General features: G+C 32.6%; 1 protein-coding gene across 13 annotated transcripts in view; it reads left to right on the top strand.

The window, feature by feature from the left end:
- LOC115875977 (arginine-glutamic acid dipeptide repeats protein) overlaps positions 1-18,829 on the top strand; it is a 71,506-nt gene that overhangs the window by 36,118 nt on the left and 16,559 nt on the right. For 12 of the 13 annotated variants that reach the window (XM_030891609.1, XM_030891607.1, XM_030891606.1 and 9 more), the window contains 19 exons: positions 617-796; positions 3,802-3,946; positions 6,077-6,259; positions 6,318-6,449; positions 6,511-6,600; positions 6,657-6,811; positions 9,776-10,042; positions 10,509-10,708; positions 10,787-11,353; positions 12,127-12,304; positions 12,364-12,612; positions 12,675-12,872; positions 14,384-14,599; positions 14,938-15,144; positions 15,206-15,340; positions 15,844-15,992; positions 16,053-16,232; positions 16,838-17,028; positions 17,087-17,480. In XM_030891609.1, coding sequence (XP_030747469.1) covers positions 617-796; positions 3,802-3,946; positions 6,077-6,259; positions 6,318-6,449; positions 6,511-6,600; positions 6,657-6,811; positions 9,776-10,042; positions 10,509-10,708; positions 10,787-11,353; positions 12,127-12,304; positions 12,364-12,612; positions 12,675-12,872; positions 14,384-14,599; positions 14,938-15,144; positions 15,206-15,340; positions 15,844-15,992; positions 16,053-16,232; positions 16,838-17,028; positions 17,087-17,480 — 4,016 coding nt within the window. The remainder of the gene's footprint in view (positions 1-616; positions 797-3,801; positions 3,947-6,076; positions 6,260-6,317; positions 6,450-6,510; positions 6,601-6,656; positions 6,812-9,775; positions 10,043-10,508; positions 10,709-10,786; positions 11,354-12,126; positions 12,305-12,363; positions 12,613-12,674; positions 12,873-14,383; positions 14,600-14,937; positions 15,145-15,205; positions 15,341-15,843; positions 15,993-16,052; positions 16,233-16,837; positions 17,029-17,086; positions 17,481-18,829) is intronic. The other variant, XM_030891608.1, reaches the window with a different exon arrangement.

Here is an 18,829-nt window from a genome sequence, read left to right as displayed (position 1 = left end):
TAAAGACATTGCCCATCTCTGAACTCCGTGAACGTAAAACGAACTGACTATAAATTTGCGCCTTCATTTCATAGTGTTGAACATTTGCTACCTTAACTGAACTTCAACTGCCGAGTCTTTTTTAAATCTTTATCTGTTATAATGTATAGATTGCAAACCCTGCAATCTTATATGCTTTGTTAGTGGCGTTGTTAAATAAGTTATATAATACTATAGGTTAATTCAGCATATGTTTTATATTATCAAATTTAATTTAAAATTTAACTGTAAGCATTTGAAAAGCGTACAATAGCTTATACTTTCAAATATTCGGTTTTTAAAAATAAATTTTCTGTATATTTTTTGCAGTTTTAATTTCGTAATATTTTTTAAAATACATAAAATTTTATATTTACATTTAAACTGCCCGCCTTTTTAGTGGAAGGCAATGCAGAGACCTATTTTACCGATTACGTCTGTCATATTTCCATTAGTTCAGTTAGGGCTCAAGGGTGCGCTACTATCGGTCCTGGTTAAACGTGTTGCCTACTTTTGACTATGGAAATGACATCTCTTTTATTTTATATTTCTCTATGTATGTAATGAACTAGTTGTTTGAAACCCTGTATATTTCTAGCTTCATGACTCGGGATACGATCCAGGCAAGGCACTTCAGGCGTTGGTAAAATGTCCCGTTCCTAAAGGAATCGACAAGAAGTGGAGCGAAGAGGAAACAAAAAGGTTTGTTAAGGGCCTGAGGCAATTTGGCAAGAACTTCTTCCGTATCAGAAAAGATCTCTTACCTCATCGAGATACCGTAAGTGTATTACAAAATTAGAATATACTTTAAAGTTATTAATTAACTGATTAATAGTAAAGACAAATACAGGGCGATTAAAAAAGCATGTGATATCTTTCGTGGGTAGATTTTTCACATAAAAATAAGATTTCTTTTATAGCAATATGGGTACATACGGTTCTGCTTTGTTTCGTAGCTACAGGAGGATAAAAATTCTTCATTTTTTTAGCCGACCATACCGACAGGTATGGTAGGCTATTAAAATCGGCAAAAAAAGTTTTTTTAATTTCACTCAAAATGAGTTATTTGGGTTATAAATGACCTAAATACAAAATATTTTCATGGTGTATGTCTGTCTGTCTGTCCGTCTGTCTATCTGTCTATCTGTCTGTCCGTCCGTCTGTCCGTCCGTCTGTCTGTCAGTCTGTAACACGATAACTCAAAAACCGCTAAACCGATTTTAACCAAATTTGGCACAAAAATACTGTAGCTCCCGAGAATCTAGCCATTAGTTTTTGGTGGGGGTGGGGGATTGGTAAGGGGGTATGGGAACTCCAAAATTACAGTAGCTAGCGAAACGCGGTTTTCAAATTAAGATTAGGAATAATATTTGCAACAAAATTTGTAATAACATCAAAATCAGTCAAAGTCGCAGTTTTTGAGATAAAAAAAATCAAGTATAGGCGGTTATACGTACCTCCAGGCGCCAATTTTTTTTTTATTTTTTTTTTATTATGATTTTCTTCCAAGTGGTTTTAGTGATTCTAATGAAATTTTGAGGGTAAAAGTTACTATAAGTATGTACTACATATTTTAATGCTAAAGAAGTGTCGACAGTTTTACTGAATTTGTTTGTCTTGTTAGCAAATATTTGTAGGTCTTTTAATGCCCATTAAAAGTTGTATCTTGATATTTTGTCGATTTTGATCTTCTTTATGAGATAAACGCAATTTTATTATTCACAATTGATAAAAAAAATTAAAATAAATTAAAAATTATTTATTTATTCTAATTTATTATTAGATTTTATTAAAATATATAACACTTATGCTCAGTGATACCTACAGCCTACAGCAAATTAAAAACTAATAAAAATAATGGTATTTAAAATAATTTTACAAAAGGCCTATTTTTTTAAATGTTTTAACATCCTGTAACTTTATAGCTATGCATTTCCGCACCTATGTTTATAGGATTTTTTTTCATATTCTTTGATTAGGAATCAGTAGGTACTTATTTAAAACTTTGTTAATGACATTAAAAAAATTAGAAGTTGCTTTAAGGTAAATTAATAAAATTGCGTTTATCGCATCAAGGAGACTGAAATCGACAATATGCCAAGAGACAACTTTTAAACGGTCTCCACAATTTTGCTAACAATAGAAGAAGAATTCAGTGGCGCACAGCTTTTTTTTAGAAAAATATTCCAATGATAACCCATATGCACGTCCTTATTGGTGAATCTGTCTACACTTTTTTAGAATTAAAATATGTCGCACTTATAGTAACTTTTACCTTTTTCGTTATCGAAATTTTGTTCGAATCGCTAAAAGCACTTGGAAGAAAATTGTAATAAATCGAAAAAAATGACTTTAACCCCTCGCTATAGTCTGTCCAACGACAAGATCCTTGACAGTGATAGATGTGTCTGTCATTTTAATTTCAAAGTAGTTTATTTTATTTTACAAAGAAATAAGGTGGTACAACTGTAACGCATAGCAGGAAATTAATATATTTAAAATTTGACTGATAAGTGATTACTTCAAAATATTGTGAAGTGAAAAAAAACTGTATAAAACTGAAAAAATGTAATCGAGTTATTTAAAAAAAACGGTATGCGTTAATAAAAAACAAACAAGAGCAAAACACCGCTTACCAAAAAAAAATAATAAAAAAGAACTATTTCTTACTTTCAATCTTCAGTAAACTTCCCGTATTTATTATTATAGGTATTTATCAAAAATAACATAACCTCACTTAAATTTTGAGTTTTTTTGGTATTTATCAATATAACTTATGTACAAATACAAATTTGTAATATTCCACAGGAATAAATAAAAGAACATAAATAAAACAAACTATTTTATTAATAATAAATAATAACACTTACCAAATTTTATACCTTAAAGGTTGATTAATTAACTTTAATCATAATTTTTTTAAACCAGTACCTTTTGACATTATTTTTCTGCATTACTAAAATTATAGTATCTTATGGTACTAAAATCCATTATTTACCTATCGTGTGATGTCGATATTTTACAGCTACTCCAGTAGTATAGGTTTAGTATAATCCTTTGTAGCATATACGAGATGCAATTATCTACGACGAGATGGTATACAAACTTTATTGATGAAAACCTTATTGGTGTATAAGACTATTTCTGCCTGGGCAGCGAGTATTAACTATAAACTGCGCTCTGGGTCTACAGTTAATTTTCCCACGATTTTTCCTCCACTTGACTTCAAAAGACACAAAACACACGTAATAACACGAATCAAAATGCATCATCTTTCAAAACGCAGATATTTGACATAAGTTGACACAAAATTATAACCTATAATTTGGCAAGACTTTGACAAGCCTCAAAAATCTAAAGGCGAGTTCATACGTATCTGCGTCCGTTTGTCGTTCATCGTTCCGTCAAACCAATAAAATTGAAATATGATCTCATTTTTCATGATGTCATTTTTGAAATAAACCAATAAAACTGGTTAAAAACAACAAGAGACGACGCATGACTGATTTATATTTAAACCCATCAAGAGTTAACTTAAAAAATATTAAACACTTTTTTTAGTAAAATAAATAGATTGGTATGGGACGTCATCTGCTTCTGTCATCGTCTGTCGAAATCTTAACTGAGAAAAAAAAACAGAGTATACGACATAGGTCCGATTTCGCGTTATATCAATATAGGTCGATATAAAAAATAAATCATATTTTTACGTGAGGAATCTCCCCACGAGAGATGACACATATTCTTTGAAAGACCCTGTACAATAATAATAAAAATATTTAGCCTGAACTAGTCGAGTTCTACTATCTTTGGAAGAAAACACCCGGTGCGAATAATAATAGACCTCACAGACGTAGAAGACAAGGGTCCTTACGTAGGATAAGGAATACTAGGAATAGTAGAGGAGGTAATGGTGCATCTACTACAGGTAAGTTGTGGTTGTGAATAGCGGTGGTCTAAAGAAATGCTCATATTGGGTGCGAAACACTGTATAATCTTTAGAAAGTAATGATATATATGAATATGATTATTAATGCATTTTTTGAGACGAGTTCAAATTTTCTAGAAAAGATTATAAAGACAGCACCGCATATTTTGGAGTAATCAGGTATTTTCAACTTTTATTGGTAGTTTGTTTTTTCCTCATTAGTACTAAAAGTACTTCTCTTTTATAAGGATTAGATTTTTGTTTTTCTAATACAATAAATTATTTTGAAATCGTGTACCGAAAAACGAACATCTTAAAATTTTCAGGTATCTTAAAGTTTTATATATATATTGTGTTCTAGGGGACCAATTTTGACTATTTTTTAAGCAATTTATAGCTAAATTTCCATCGGTCAATTATACGAGGGAAAACAAACGTTGATATTTTGGTGAAAGTTTGGAACATTCTATGGAGTACATTAACAAAGCAAGGAATTTAAAAATAAATGTCATCTAGGTGTATCTTTCCTCGATAGTTTGTTTTTTGATTCGTCTCAATAGCTGTATTTCTTTTAGAGATTTTTTCTTTTGAAGACGACACTAACATTTTTTAATATTTTTACATTAAAACCATGCCTTTGTTTTTTGTCCTAGGCAACAGGCCTAAAATAATGTGTATGATTTATGTAATGTCACTGTGTTCGAAAATCATATTATTGTCTGTTGTGCAGTTACTCTAGCAGATATGATTTTAAGTTCAAAAGTTGATCTCCATCATGTTCATTTAAAGCAGCAATAGCCGATATTTCAGTACTTAATACTATCTCTACTAGAGTAAACGTCGTAAATAAACAATAATAATGTGGCTTTTCAATGACAGTGACATTACAAAAACAGTAAACACTATTTTATAAGTGTGTTGATGAGGACCGAAAATCAATGCTAAAATTGCTGTAGATTGTTACTGTCTTATTTAAAGGCAAATATCTCCAATAAAAATAAAGATATTGAGATGAATAAAAAATGAAACTATCGTGAAAAGATGCACCTAGATGATAAAACTATTTTTAAATTTCTTGCATTGCTAACATATTTTACAGGGTGTTTCAAACTTTCACCAAGTATAAACATTTTGTTTTACTTCGTATAATTGACAGAAGGAAACTTCATTTTTAATTTAGAAAGAGACACTAAAAAGCGAAGTAGTTTAGCTACAAATTGCTTAAGAAATCATCAAAATCGGCCCACTAGAACAAAATATGTTAAACTTTAAAATACATACATCTAAATAAAGGTGTCCGTTTTTCGTGCCGCTGAGTGTAGAAATTACTAACATTTGGGATTATAAGTATTATATGTGTATGTGATGATTCTTTCTTAATTTTAAATAAATAAAATTGTACTTTTACTTGTTTTCTAATTTAGTTAAAATTAATTCTGTAAATAAATTTGGTATGCATGAAGTGGGGTTTGTTTAGATTAGCTTGGTAGTTTATACAGTGTAAATTGGACTTTTGTTCTTTATAATTTTCTCATAAAGAAACTGCTGTTTTTTTTTATTAATATTCCAATTTGCACTGCTTAAAATATGAGCATTACAAAAGTGTCATAGTCAAACTTTTTTTTAAATGAAGCTTATTTCAAGTTTTTATTTTATTTTTTTCTTGTAAAAGAGAATACGTTTAAAAATTGTCGGAATTGATCAAAATTTTACAATTTTTTAGGCCACCTCTATAAAATATACAGGGCCACAACTTCAAAGTTATTGTATTTTATTGATTCTAGTATTTGTGTAGTGACCTGTATATTTTAGAAATGCATCTTGCATTTATTTTTTATGTAGAAGAAAAGAAAATATCATTTTTTTAATATGATGACAATGAAAGCAGCTTTTATACCGATTCTTATACTGTTTAATTAAAAAAATATATATTTTGTTAGATGAGGTTTTAATATTTGGCCTTTTGAAAGTAAAATAGTGCACTGTGTAAATATTTCCATTACTATGGCAAATAAAAGGTCTAGATAGCACCATATTAATGCCATGGAAATATTTTTGTTTACTATTTTCTGTAAAAGTTGCTTTCTGAAATAATATTTATTTTACCTATGAATTTGTGAATTTCAACAGGTCGTACCAGTGGAGCTGCAACGCCAGCTCCAGAATCTACTGAAAATAGGCCTTCCCCTCAACCAGGCGAAAAGAATCCTGGCGAAACAAGTTCTGTCACAGAGGATGACAATGATAATGAGAGTGAGGATGATAGTGACAGTAGAGAAGCACAATATAGATGCTCACACTGTTTTACTACCAGTATGTTTCCATTAAAGTCTGCATCTTACTGCAATGATATAATGTTATTTCATTATAGATTCAAAAGATTGGCAACCAGGAGGGAAAGATAGACAAATTTTATGTTGGGATTGTAGAAACCATTATAGAAAAACCAATGAATTACCACCTCTTGCGCTTCCTAATTCAACTGCAAATACTCCACCTGCAGGTAATTTTATGACTGGAAAACTTAGTAAAAGCTGACATATAATTATATAAAAACATTTTAGAAGGGCCGGATGAAAGTCCTCAGCGAATGCGGACTAGAAATAAAGGTGCTAAAGATCAGCCAGCTAATAACAGGGCTCGTCCTAAACGCGGTAGTTTGTACATCATCATTAGAATTTACACGTTCTAAATTATTTGTTTTAAATAGGTGGAACGGAGACACCGGAACCTAAAACGCCGGTGAAACAAAATGTAACGAGTAACGAAAAGACGTCATCGTCGAACTCTCTAGGTACGCCAGCAAAGAAGAAAGGAAAGGCCGAAAAACAAGAAACGCCTATCAAAAACAGAAAGAGAACACAGGTATTGTATAAACATATTACTTTTTAAAACAATATTTTTTAATACTACTGGCTAGCGATTCTGTAAACATATTTCCTGTCTAGTGACTCATCAATTGTATACAAATAGCATAGGCTAGACAGGAAATTTCTTGCTAAGGAGCTTACAGAATCCCACTGCTGCCTTATACGGTAATCGCAAAACAATTTCCGATGCACGTGATCAACTTTGAGTGACAAGCGATGGCGACAGCGCTGCCAGATTGTGATGGATTTATGGGATGAATCTTAATTTAAAATTGACAAACTATTTATTATATCATTGTTTAAAGATTTTTACGTTTTATTTTTAACAATTTAATAACTAATATTTTGATAATTAATTGATTTATTTGTTTTATAGCTTATTTTACTTATTACATATTGGCAAAAACTAGTCCATTGTGAAGATTATTCTAAGCGTTATTATGGGTTATTTGATGTACTCCTTACAACGCCATGAGTGGTAGTAACAAGTAAGAGGGTGCTATTAATGCACAAACTAATAATCACAGAATTTAATAAAAACTAACGTAGAAATAACTTTGAAAATGGTATACCGGGTGCGTCTCAAAAGTGGCTCACCCCCTATAACTTTTTTATTTTTTCAGATAAAAAACGAGATTTGGTATGTGAGTATATTACATAAATTGGGATTGATTGACGTATTCAGTTGTTTTTAGTCACTTCCTGTTTCACCGGAAATAACTACAACTTTTGATTTTTAAATGGCACCCTCGGTATTTTTTTACTTTATTCGATAGAAAATGCCACTCTGAACAGAATGACATATCATATGTCAACTTTGACATTTTCTCATATGGTGTATTTGAAATTGTAACATGCGGTTCATAACGATAATTTGACTCGAAATACCAAGTGTGTGGTAACAAATTATTCGTAAAAATATTCTTTTTCCAAATAGTCCAATGAGCCAAGCGAAGCCAAGTAGTCCAATGAGCCAAGTGACCAAGCGAATCGCTTGTCGCTTGCTACTTACCATTCATCACCCAAAGAATATGTGCTCTGCGAACACAACTTACTGCTTGGCGTTACGAGTAGTGATGGGATAACTCGAGCGAAAATTCGCTCGAGTACTCGATTATTGAAATAACCGACGTCGCTCGATTATGTTATAATAATATAATAATAATATAAGAGCGATGCAAGTGACGAGTACCAAGCGACGAACGCAAGCGATTCTAGAATGAAATAAATTGAAATCTGATTTTAATGTGACCTACTCGATAGGTAGCAAATTTATACGACGCCATATATACCGGGTGCGTCTCAAAAGTGGCTCACCCCTATTACTTTTTTATTTTTTTTTTGATAAAAGAAATGAGATTTGGTATGTTAGTATATGACATGAAATAGGATTGATTGACGTATTCAATTGTTTTCTGTCACTTCCTGTTTCACCGGAAATGACTACAATTTTTGATTTTTAAATGGCACCCTCGGTATTTTTTTTTACTTTATTCGATAGAAAATGACATTCTAAATAGAATGACGTATCATATGTCAACTTTTGACATATTCGCTTAAAAACAAATTGTATTTTAAATTTCAATCTAGAGTGCCATGGCTGTGTTAAAAACACTAAAAATTAGCGTTTTTAAAAGAGCCTTGGAAAAATAGATTTGATCGCCCAAATCGTATTTTTGATCATATCTCAATTTTTTTCAAATGGAACGAGCATACGAACGGATCATTAGCATATTTCGAAAAAGATTTTTTTTATGAATAATTTGATACCACACACTTGGTACTTCGAGTCAAATTATCCTTATGAACCGCATGTTACAATTTCAAATAAACCATATGCGAAAATGTCAAAATTTGACATGTGATATGTCATTCAATTCAGAGTGTCATTTTCTACCGAATAAAGTAAAAAAATACCGAGGATGCGATTTAAAAATCAAAAGTTGCAATCATTTCCGGTGAAACAGGAAGTGACCGAAAACAATTGAATATGTCAATCAATCCTAATTTATGTCATATACTAACATACCAAATCTCCTCCGTTGTTTTATCTGAAAAAAAATAAAAAAGTTATAGGGGTGATCCACTTTTGAGACGCACCCGGTATATTTACCCGTTGCGTATCCGAGAGACAAAATTTTACGACCTACATCGACAATGCTTCGAAATAAACTAAATCAGGCGATCAAGCGAATCGCTCGCCGCTTACTACTTGCCGTTCATTACCGAAAGAATATGTGCCCTGCGCACGCAGCTTATTGCTTGGCTCTTGGCGTTAACGAGTACTTACAACATGCGACGGACAAAAAACCGTATTTTTAAATACGAGCGATATTTCGCTCGAGTGATCTCTCGGTTATTGCAATCGCTTGATACTCGAGTACTCGATTATTGAAATTAATCGGTTTTTCCCATCACTAGTTACGAGTACAAGCAACAAGCGACGGGCGAAAACCCGTATTTTTAAATACGAGCGATGTATCGCTCGATTCAATAATCGAGTACTCGATTATTGAAATCGCTTGAAACTCGAGTTCTCGATTATTGAATTTAATCGGTGTTTCCCACCACTATTTTCAACACACAATTTCAAGAAATGCAATACAAAAACTCGAAAATTTAGTTCTTAAAAGAACTGTTTGGGCTTAAAAATACAATTTTTAAAAGAGACTATGAGAATAGGCAAAAAACGAGAATTATTCACAAAGATTCAACAACAACACGATATTATTCAAAATAATGACTGACATTAGAATAAAGAGCTGCTCGGTATCTTAAATTATACAACAAATTTAAACATTTTTGCCAAAATTTTATTTAGTCAGTTATTTTAGTGTCAGTGTTGATATGATTGATAACGTGCATCGGAAAACGTTTTGCGATTACCGCACTTTGTTTCTAAAATTTTTGTCACTATAACTTCTGGCGATCACTGTATAACCGTTACTGCATTTTCTAGGATAAAGTCGATGATGCAGAAACTGACGAAAAAGATGGAGCTGTGTTTAAAAAGAAAAGAGACAGGGCCGATAGCCCTGCAAGTGTTACTTCTGATTCTGGCTCGATGAATGATGAACCCGAATCAAATGAACCTAGTCAAGAGCCACCTGAAATTAATGGGCTTTCAACAAACATTAGTATTTCGAATAATAATACAACATTTAGTTCTACAGTTACCACGTCTGTTAATACTATTATTAGCGCTAATAATAATATTATAATGCAGGTTAGTTTTTGCTTTAGTGTTGCCTTAAGCTTGATTTTCATGCAGCCGTTGTCCGACGATATGTTGATACGAAATTAATTTTATTGGTAGAATTTAAATACTTTGATTGGTTAGAAAATAACGCACTTTTTAAATTTATTGCATTTTCATGCCTCCGTTTATCGGATATGCGTTGGTGTTATTTTATATTTTCGTTTCCATAACGATTTTGCTATTTTACTTATATTTTTATTAAGGTTAGATTAAATTTGTCAAAAAAGTGTCAAAACGTCCGTTATCGTATGAACGGGTCTGTTGACGGGCTGAAGTAAAATATTTACGGATGAAAAGTGGCGCGAAAACGCTATGGCCAATCAGAGCACCGTCGGACCAACGTACCAACCTATAACGGATGCATGAATATCAAGCTTTAGTGTTTTTGCCTTGGTTTTTTTTAGAATCTTAAAATATTGACATCTTGTTTCAGGAATCACTAAGTAGTAAACCTCAACAAATTAAGTGTGAAGAAATAGATTCTAATATTATTACTTCGTCTATCACAAATGTATCTCCAACAGTACCTGTTATAACTTCAAGCAAAATACAAAATGCAAATAATGTAGAATCAATGCCTTTAAATGTATCAATTAGGTTACCAGAAGATGAAAGAAAGAATTTAATAAAAAGGTATTTTGTTCATTAAATTTATTTTAAATAAAGTATTAATTAAAGATGAAATTTTATAATTGAACTTGGTAATTTTAGAAACTTAGAGGGTGCTTTAGATATTAAAGATCTTAAATTTAATCCAGCTGCAATAAAATTCAATCAAGAAGAAATTAAGAAAGAATCTGATGTAAAATTAGAAACTCTTCAGCCAAAGAAAGAAGAACAAAAGGAAGATATTAAAGAGTCAGTTTTAAGTCAGCCAACGTTACAAAACTTTGAGCAACAAAAGCCTCAGTATAAAACTGAGTTAATTATACCAAAAGTTACAGTAGAGAAGCCAATTATAAAGGAAGAATTAGATTCCAGCAATGACGCTTCTCTCCTTAGCATAAGCTCAAGGGAGGATTCAAGTAGTCAACCGCCTTCCCATAATTTATCCTATAAAGATAACTCTCTGTATATGCCTCAAAATATGAATATCAAAGATTCGATAAGTTTTGGCATGAAAGATCCACCACTTATTAATCATTTACAACCGAAACACGCCATGAACCTTAAAGAGAATAAAGAGCCTATAATTAATATGAATCATTCAAGTTACATTAAAGATGGAAGGGCGCAAGATCAGTTGACATTTGGTTATCAAAATAGGGAACCTGTCAGGTAATTTATATTTTAAATTAGTAGCGTGTTTACCTTGGAAATTAAGGATTGGAGATTTTCCAGATTTCTGAAAAAAATATCCCCTCATAAAAATTATTTATTTTATTCTATCTAGCCAAACTTTGCAAATAAATGTATAGAAATGTTATACATTTTATCTATGAATCAGATGTATTCTAGCACATTTTACTAAATCTGATATATATTATAAGGCGCGAAAGTTTGTTTGGATGTTTGATACTCTTTCACGCAAAAACTACTGAATGGATTTTTAAGAAACTAGATGTAGGGACGTAATGGCGGGTCGTTAGAAGCAAAAAACAAAAAAAAAGAGAAAACTATTTAAAATCTCTAAATATAACTACTCAGTTATTGAACAGTTTATTAGGACTCCAAATTAACAATTACTACCTGAGCACAATTGTTTAGCTATAAATCCGATCCCTTATCTCTACTCCAAAAGTATTTAGAAATTACATAAATAGAAGAATCACATGATGTCACAGAAGGAACAAATAGAACTGTATAATCTGTCCTATGACAAAATCCGTGCTAATATGTCTATATGATATATGTCTGTTTTGTTCGATAATAGGGTATTGAAAGGCTTTTTATCTATGTGCTAAAAAATGTTAGTAGCTAGGAGTTTTAAAAAAACTTTGCTTTCGGCGCGGCTCTTTTTATTTTCCTACAGTTTATCCGTTTCTTAAAGGGTAGGCACGCCACTGTTCAAAATAGCAAGATATTTTCGTATTTACAATTTAACATTATAGGGATAGCTCGAATAATAGTAGCGGTACAGTAGTAAAAATGGAACCTAGGGAAGAGCCTATGGAACTGACTAATCCCAATAGAAATGAACCTCAGCCATATGGAAATATGCAACCTTTAAATATCCCACAAGTTATTCCAATGTCTCAGCAGCTGTCACAATCATCTAGACCAAATGATGTAAATTATTTATCTTATTTTATTTGTATCTATATAATTCCTTGATGTATGTATTTTAGGATGACAGGTTAAGACAAGAAAAACATGAGAGACCTGAGAGAATCGATAGACCTGATCATGCACAAATGCAAAACGCTACACCAATTGGTCAACCACCTCTTCCTATGCAGTCGAGCAACTTGGTTACAATTGGTGGATCTCAACCGCCACCTGGAATTGGTCATTATGGATTTATGACCCCATATGGTCATCCTCATTCGCCTAGGACTTTAGAAAAACCTCCGCCACAACACTTGCAACAGCAACAGGTATATATTTGTTGTAGATTAACTTTCAAATTATTTTACACTCAATTGATGTTTCTTTCAAGAATGAGCCTCAAAATCTCAAAATAAAGCAAGAAGTGCCTGAAAGCTCCCCTCAAATGCCACCTTCCAGTAGTTTTTCAAGTTATAGTTCCAGTAGTCTTCCTCCAAGTTCCCAAGGTTTGCCACCTTCGAATTCAAGCTTTGTTCCTCCACAACCAAGTCATTTATCGGATCCTTTACAAAGTTTAAAAGATGTCAAGGTAAACTTCAATTTATCTGACTAATAATTTTTAATAGTAACACTCAGTATTAGGAAAATAGGTTATTTTAAAATGGAAATGACACAAAACTATCATTAAAATTAGATTTGCTTTGTTTCATTTTATATGCAGGGTGTCATGAAGTTTTCAATAATGGGAAAATGTTTTATTATTGAATTACTGGAAAAAAGTTTATACAGAATTACTTACAGCATGCTCAATAATAAAAATTGTCATTTGAAAACTGTCACGGTAACAAACTACAAAATTCCTCTTTTCATACTCAAAAATTACAATTGGTTGACAAAATATCCAAATAAGAAATAGAAAAACTGTTCAGAACTGTTCAGACCCTACGTCATTATACCAAGTTTTGTGAATATACAAAGACTCTGAAGCATTTGTCGAAAAAACTTTCTGTGAATGAAATAGAACAAAGATAAAAAAATATAATACATAATGGAAACAAAAAGAGAACAGTAATCCTATTTTACTGTTCTGTTTTTGTTTACTTGCGCTCTGTTCTAAGAAAAAAACAAAGCAGTAGGTTCAAATTTTTCTTTTCTATAAGCTATTTCAAATAGTATCTTAAAAATTAACATTATTTTTTTATGATTAAGGGCCTGTATTGCACATTTTTCTTTAAAATTATTACATAGACATACACGTAAAATGGTCAGGTCATGGTCAGGTCCCCACAATAGGAATTGACCTCAAATCCAAGGAGGCAATAGAGAAAGAGGGACATATCCTCTATTATAGATATGGGACAACACCGGTAACAAGCTCCTTGACTGTGAAGAGCGGCACGGAGGGCCAAACTTCAACCGTGGAAGGGTGTGTACCCTCGGAGGAAGAACTGTCGTCAGAGGAGGATGGGAAATACCCTGTCCCCTCTACAACAGGGGTATGATGGGTTATAGATTGTGTGATGACTCAAGAAAGGGGAGGCACAATAGATCTTTAAGGTCGCAGTGATTAACCCCCCCTTTTACTCATTCTACATTCTACACGTAAAATCAAATTCATGTTTTATCATCTAACAACGTTTTGCATATTATGTAAAAAGGATTTTTGTAATTACTTACAAAATGATTCTGTAATTAAAAAATTCCCTATTTTTACGAATTTTATGGTACACTCTGTATACCTGTCAAATTCTAAGTTAGTGATATAATTCCACATAATATTCCCATATAATTCCATTGATTTAATATTCCATCGATATTATTGAGTAAGACAATGTGGTGACAATTGACAACCAGTTGACAGACACAAAGAAATGCAAGACCTCCTTTATTCAGTAGGCATGATTAAAGATTAGCGAGGTGGAAATCATATTAAATTAGGCAAATTACACCAATAAAATGTGTAATATTATTTGATTGAGATTTTTTATTATAACTCTTAAAACGACCTAAAATAGATAGTCACCTCTTTACTTTTTGCTTTTTTTATATATACATCTTGATAATCATAATGATGCAACGAATGTAACGAAAAATTTATAGGTTCCTGGATATTTACCTCCACCGCAACCTCCTACATCTCAAACTCCGGGATCGTCTAGTTCTGATAGGCCTCCTTCTGGCCCTGCAATTGACACTATCAAAAAGGAACTACCAGACTTTGGTGGGTCAAATACAAGTAGATCAAGCGCCAGTCCTGCGCAACCTAATAGTGAAAAGTGCCTCACACCAAAAACTAGTAGTACCCCTACGCCCCAGGTTTGTTTAATAATGATTATTTTTTATAATTTTTATAACCTTATATGTAATTATTATTAACTAATTTAGTGCTGTTTTACATGGGGCGGACTTTCCATGCGGACCATCCTAAACAGTCTTAAGTCGAAAAAAATATATATTTTTTTTTCATTTATAGTCTGTCCAACAATAGGGATTTTGACATGCATCAAATATACAACCAACATTAAAATGGCATAAAACTACCACTGTCATAAATTATCTTGCTTCACATACTTTAACACCAATTAAAACAAAAATTGGTCTAAATTTTTGACATCTTGATTTTTCTTTATTGGAGGTTTTTTTGTTTATTATAGGTTATTTCGCAAACACCTCCTCTTCGCCAGCCTCCATCCTCTCCTCATTCAGCTATTAATTTGATCAGTCCGAGCAGCAGTACCGGAAGTATAGGAGGCGGACCACCCTCGCATCCGCCCGTGTCATTGCCGGCACCGCCTAGTCAACCTCACCCATCCTATCCAAGTATGCCGCCACCTCATCTGATGCATCCTTCGTTTTTACACGTAAGTAATTTAAGGTTGCGTTAATCTAAGTAATCTGTCAATTATTTTTTTATATTTTTAGTTCCATGGACATCCTGGTTATGCGGCATATCCATTTGGACCTTACTCTTACCCATATCCGGTGCCGCAACCGCATGCCATACCTCCTCCTTCGTCACGAGCAGACTTGGTCTGCCCACCAAAAAGTATTGACACGGTAGGATTATTAAATTATCAGCATCAATTACATTATTGTAGTTTGAAAAAAACTTTATAGCTTCATTCAAAACCTCGCGATTAGTGGAATAATTAGTGGTTTCAATTAGCTTAGAAGTTTGTTCTTTTAATATCAATGTAAGCATTCAGAACGTCAAAATAAGTGGTAGTCATTTTCAATTGGTAGAAAAAGTTATCAAACTTTTAACTTTTCCACTAATTATACTTCAAAATACTGCAAAAATCGTCATTTTAGCCTTTGATTATCATCCGGCAAAAGAAATTGTGGTTAGAAATCAAAAGTTGATTGTTTTATAAGCTAAAGATTAGGCTCTCTCTATGGAAATAACTGATTACCGCAAGCTGTTGCTAGGATATTCTATTAATTTTAATTGTGTTTTTTAAACATTGTGAATGATCGTAAACTAAAAAGTATAAAGTGTAATTGAAACCACTAATTGACGAGATTCTGAATGAAGCTTATGTAACAACGACAATTTTTAGGTGAGCGCTACTGTAATGTCTGCGCAACATAGTACAAGTAGTACATTGACCACCAAACGAGAAACGAGAGAGCCAGATGAGCATGGCAGAGAGAGGCACCAAAGTCATGAAATGACATTGACACATCATCAAAGTACATCGCTTAATAGGTTATATAACGATAAAATTGTCATATTGGTATATGTTGTAATAGAGATATTATAATTTAGTTCAATACATGCCAGTGTAGAGAAGCAAGACTATGGAGGAAGCAGTCATAGTATTACAATATCTCATAGTACAAGTACCAGTTCAAGTCAATCTGTTCAGCACAAAGTTAACCAAAAGACTGTTCGAACAAGTTCACCTCACAGTGGGGTCTCTCAAACTACAATCCAAACAAATAGCAGGTAAATATATTGCATTAAGAGTACATTACGCTGTACAGTCCGGGTCGCTCTCAGGGGCCGGGTAAAGCGGGTGTGTGGCCGAATGAAATATATATTATATTTCAGAAATCTGCTTAAGGCTTAGCCCAATCTTGTTGTGTTAAGCCACACTCAAAATTCCAAACACACGTGCTTTGATTAAGGTTTGCAGAGCATTTGCCATAAAATAGCGAGCAATTTGTTACAAAACCAATTTATATATCACTGTAATCACAAAACTTCAACCTATTTCCGTATTGAAACGGAATTTTAAATTGTCTTTATTTTTGAGAAAATTTAGTCCAAACATAAGGAATATTTTGATGATGTTGACCATCAAAATCTTAAAAATAAAGAAGTTGTCTAAAATGTGCTACAATACAGATATAAATTAATCCTTTATCTTTAATTTCCTTCTTCATTTGTGTAAAAATACCTAGTCAGTTTTATATAAAACGTTAAATGCCGAACCCGTATTTTGCTACTTTTTCGGACTAGTGAAATGGACTCTTAAAAGAAAAATAGAAATAACCTATTACAAAGATTTAATTGGATTTGTTATGTGTAACACAAACATTTTTGTTCAGTACCAGTTCAGGCGCACCATCACACCAACATACCCACCATCACACTCATACTCATCATGACAGAATGTCACCAAGCAGCGCATTGTTAAGGCATGGACTTCACTCTAAACCACCTCCAGGAGGGCCACAAACAAATCCTCATCATCTTATGATACAACCTCCTAATATGGGTCATCATCCTGGATCATTAGGTAAGATCTATAAAATTTATTTACGTTTCTATTATTTAAAACTGATGTCTTATTACAGGTCCCCCACCTATGACAGGTAGTTCATTGGATGCTCTTAGAGCGCATGCAGCTCAAGCGGCTGCTAATATTCAACAGCAGCATCAGCAGCAAGGAGCTATGCATCCTCCAAGTACATCGCCAATGAATCCTCCTAATAAACTAATATCCGATGAAGTTGTTAAAATCGAACCAGACCCTGAATGTTCGCCGGAAGAAGATAACCAGAGTAGTCCAATTGGCCCGCCTAGAGGGCCGTCGCCAGAACCAAGAATAGAAGATACTGAGTGTCACAGAAGCCAATCTGCGATTTTCCTTAGGCATTGGAATAGGGGAGAGCATAATTCATGCACAAGAACTGATCTAACGTTTAAGCCTGTTCCAGATTCGAAATTAGCAAGGAAAAGAGAGGAAAGGTGAGCATATCTTTAATATAATATGTATATGGCGTGTATATAGTATGTCCAATGATAGAATGCAACTAGTAACAGTTGTTTCATTTTTAACTAGTCTGTCAAATTAATATACAGTGTACAGATAAAGTTCGCATTATATGCGCCTGTTTTAAATAAATGATTTTAGGTGAAATTTAAAAATACTAAGGGTTGGCAAAGGTTAGTTTTGGGTCCGTATGTAAGAAGAGTACAATGCGTTTATAATGTACTGAACAAAGAGAGAACAGTAAACACGTTGCCAGACGTATAAAATAAACCGAGAAACCGTGCACCGAGAAACATCAGCACAATCAGTACTGATCAGTACTTAAAATTCTTGGAAAGGGTGTACATCATGCGTTCAGCTTTACGATTTAATTACGTCTCGTGATACTTTATTTGTTTATTTATTAATGAGTCGTAATTTTCCCTATAGCTTTTAAATTTTTAAGTGCAAGTTAGAAACACTTGCATTTTTGGTAAAAAATAAGTGGAATTGAGTTGGTGTTCGACAGTGGTCGCGCCATTAGAACTCTGAATTCAAAAATCGATATCTCGAAATCCATTAGAAATAATTGATTGTAGTTTGATTTTTTCAAAAACTTTCTTAATATTTCAGCTATATTTTCTTCGAAGTCCGTATGGAAAATCTTTATAAATAAAAAAGTTACACAATTGCTGAAAATCGCTATGCGCTGAAAGTAAATGGATGTTTTTTTTAATTTTTGAATGGAAAAAGTACAATCCTATCGAATTTTTCTTATTTAAACATCTTGTAAAAGATCCGAACTTCAGAATAAAAAAAAGTTTCAATATCTAAAGTGGTTCTTAATTTTTCGCGTATTATGTGTTAAAAAGTTTAAATTATCCAGATTACTGACGTTTTTGGTTAAAAAAAAAGGACACCCTAACGATATCCTTATAATTCCAATTCAGTTTCTCAGGAACATATCTAATGATTTTATCTAGTTAACTTTTCGAAAGAAAAGTCTTTTAAAAATAAGCGGTTTACAATCGTGATTTTACTTTACTTGCCTTGGTGGTAATGCCGCAACAGCACACCGTCGCATTTCTCTCACTCTGACTTAATATGAGATCCCTATGCGATTTATACTTCCACACATGTAAAAATAGAGACCCTAAAGTAATAGTTGCCAGCACGGTATAAATAGTTATTTATAATAAAAAGATAATGTAATTGTAATAATATAAATATAATAACAAAATTCTAAAACGGGATATTTACATTTTTCTAGACTATTTGTAAAATTATTTGTTAATATTGATCCTTTTGTATATTTATTTATTACTTTTTCCATTTGAAATTTTGT

This window comes from Sitophilus oryzae, unplaced genomic scaffold, assembly GCF_002938485.1.
Source record: "Sitophilus oryzae breed Bouriz unplaced genomic scaffold, Soryzae_2.0 scaffold_1396_pilon_pilon, whole genome shotgun sequence".
Taxonomy (NCBI): domain Eukaryota; kingdom Metazoa; phylum Arthropoda; class Insecta; order Coleoptera; family Curculionidae; genus Sitophilus; species Sitophilus oryzae.
The sequence above is the reverse complement of the archived record's forward strand: the minus strand, read 5'-3'. Positions and strand labels throughout refer to the sequence as shown.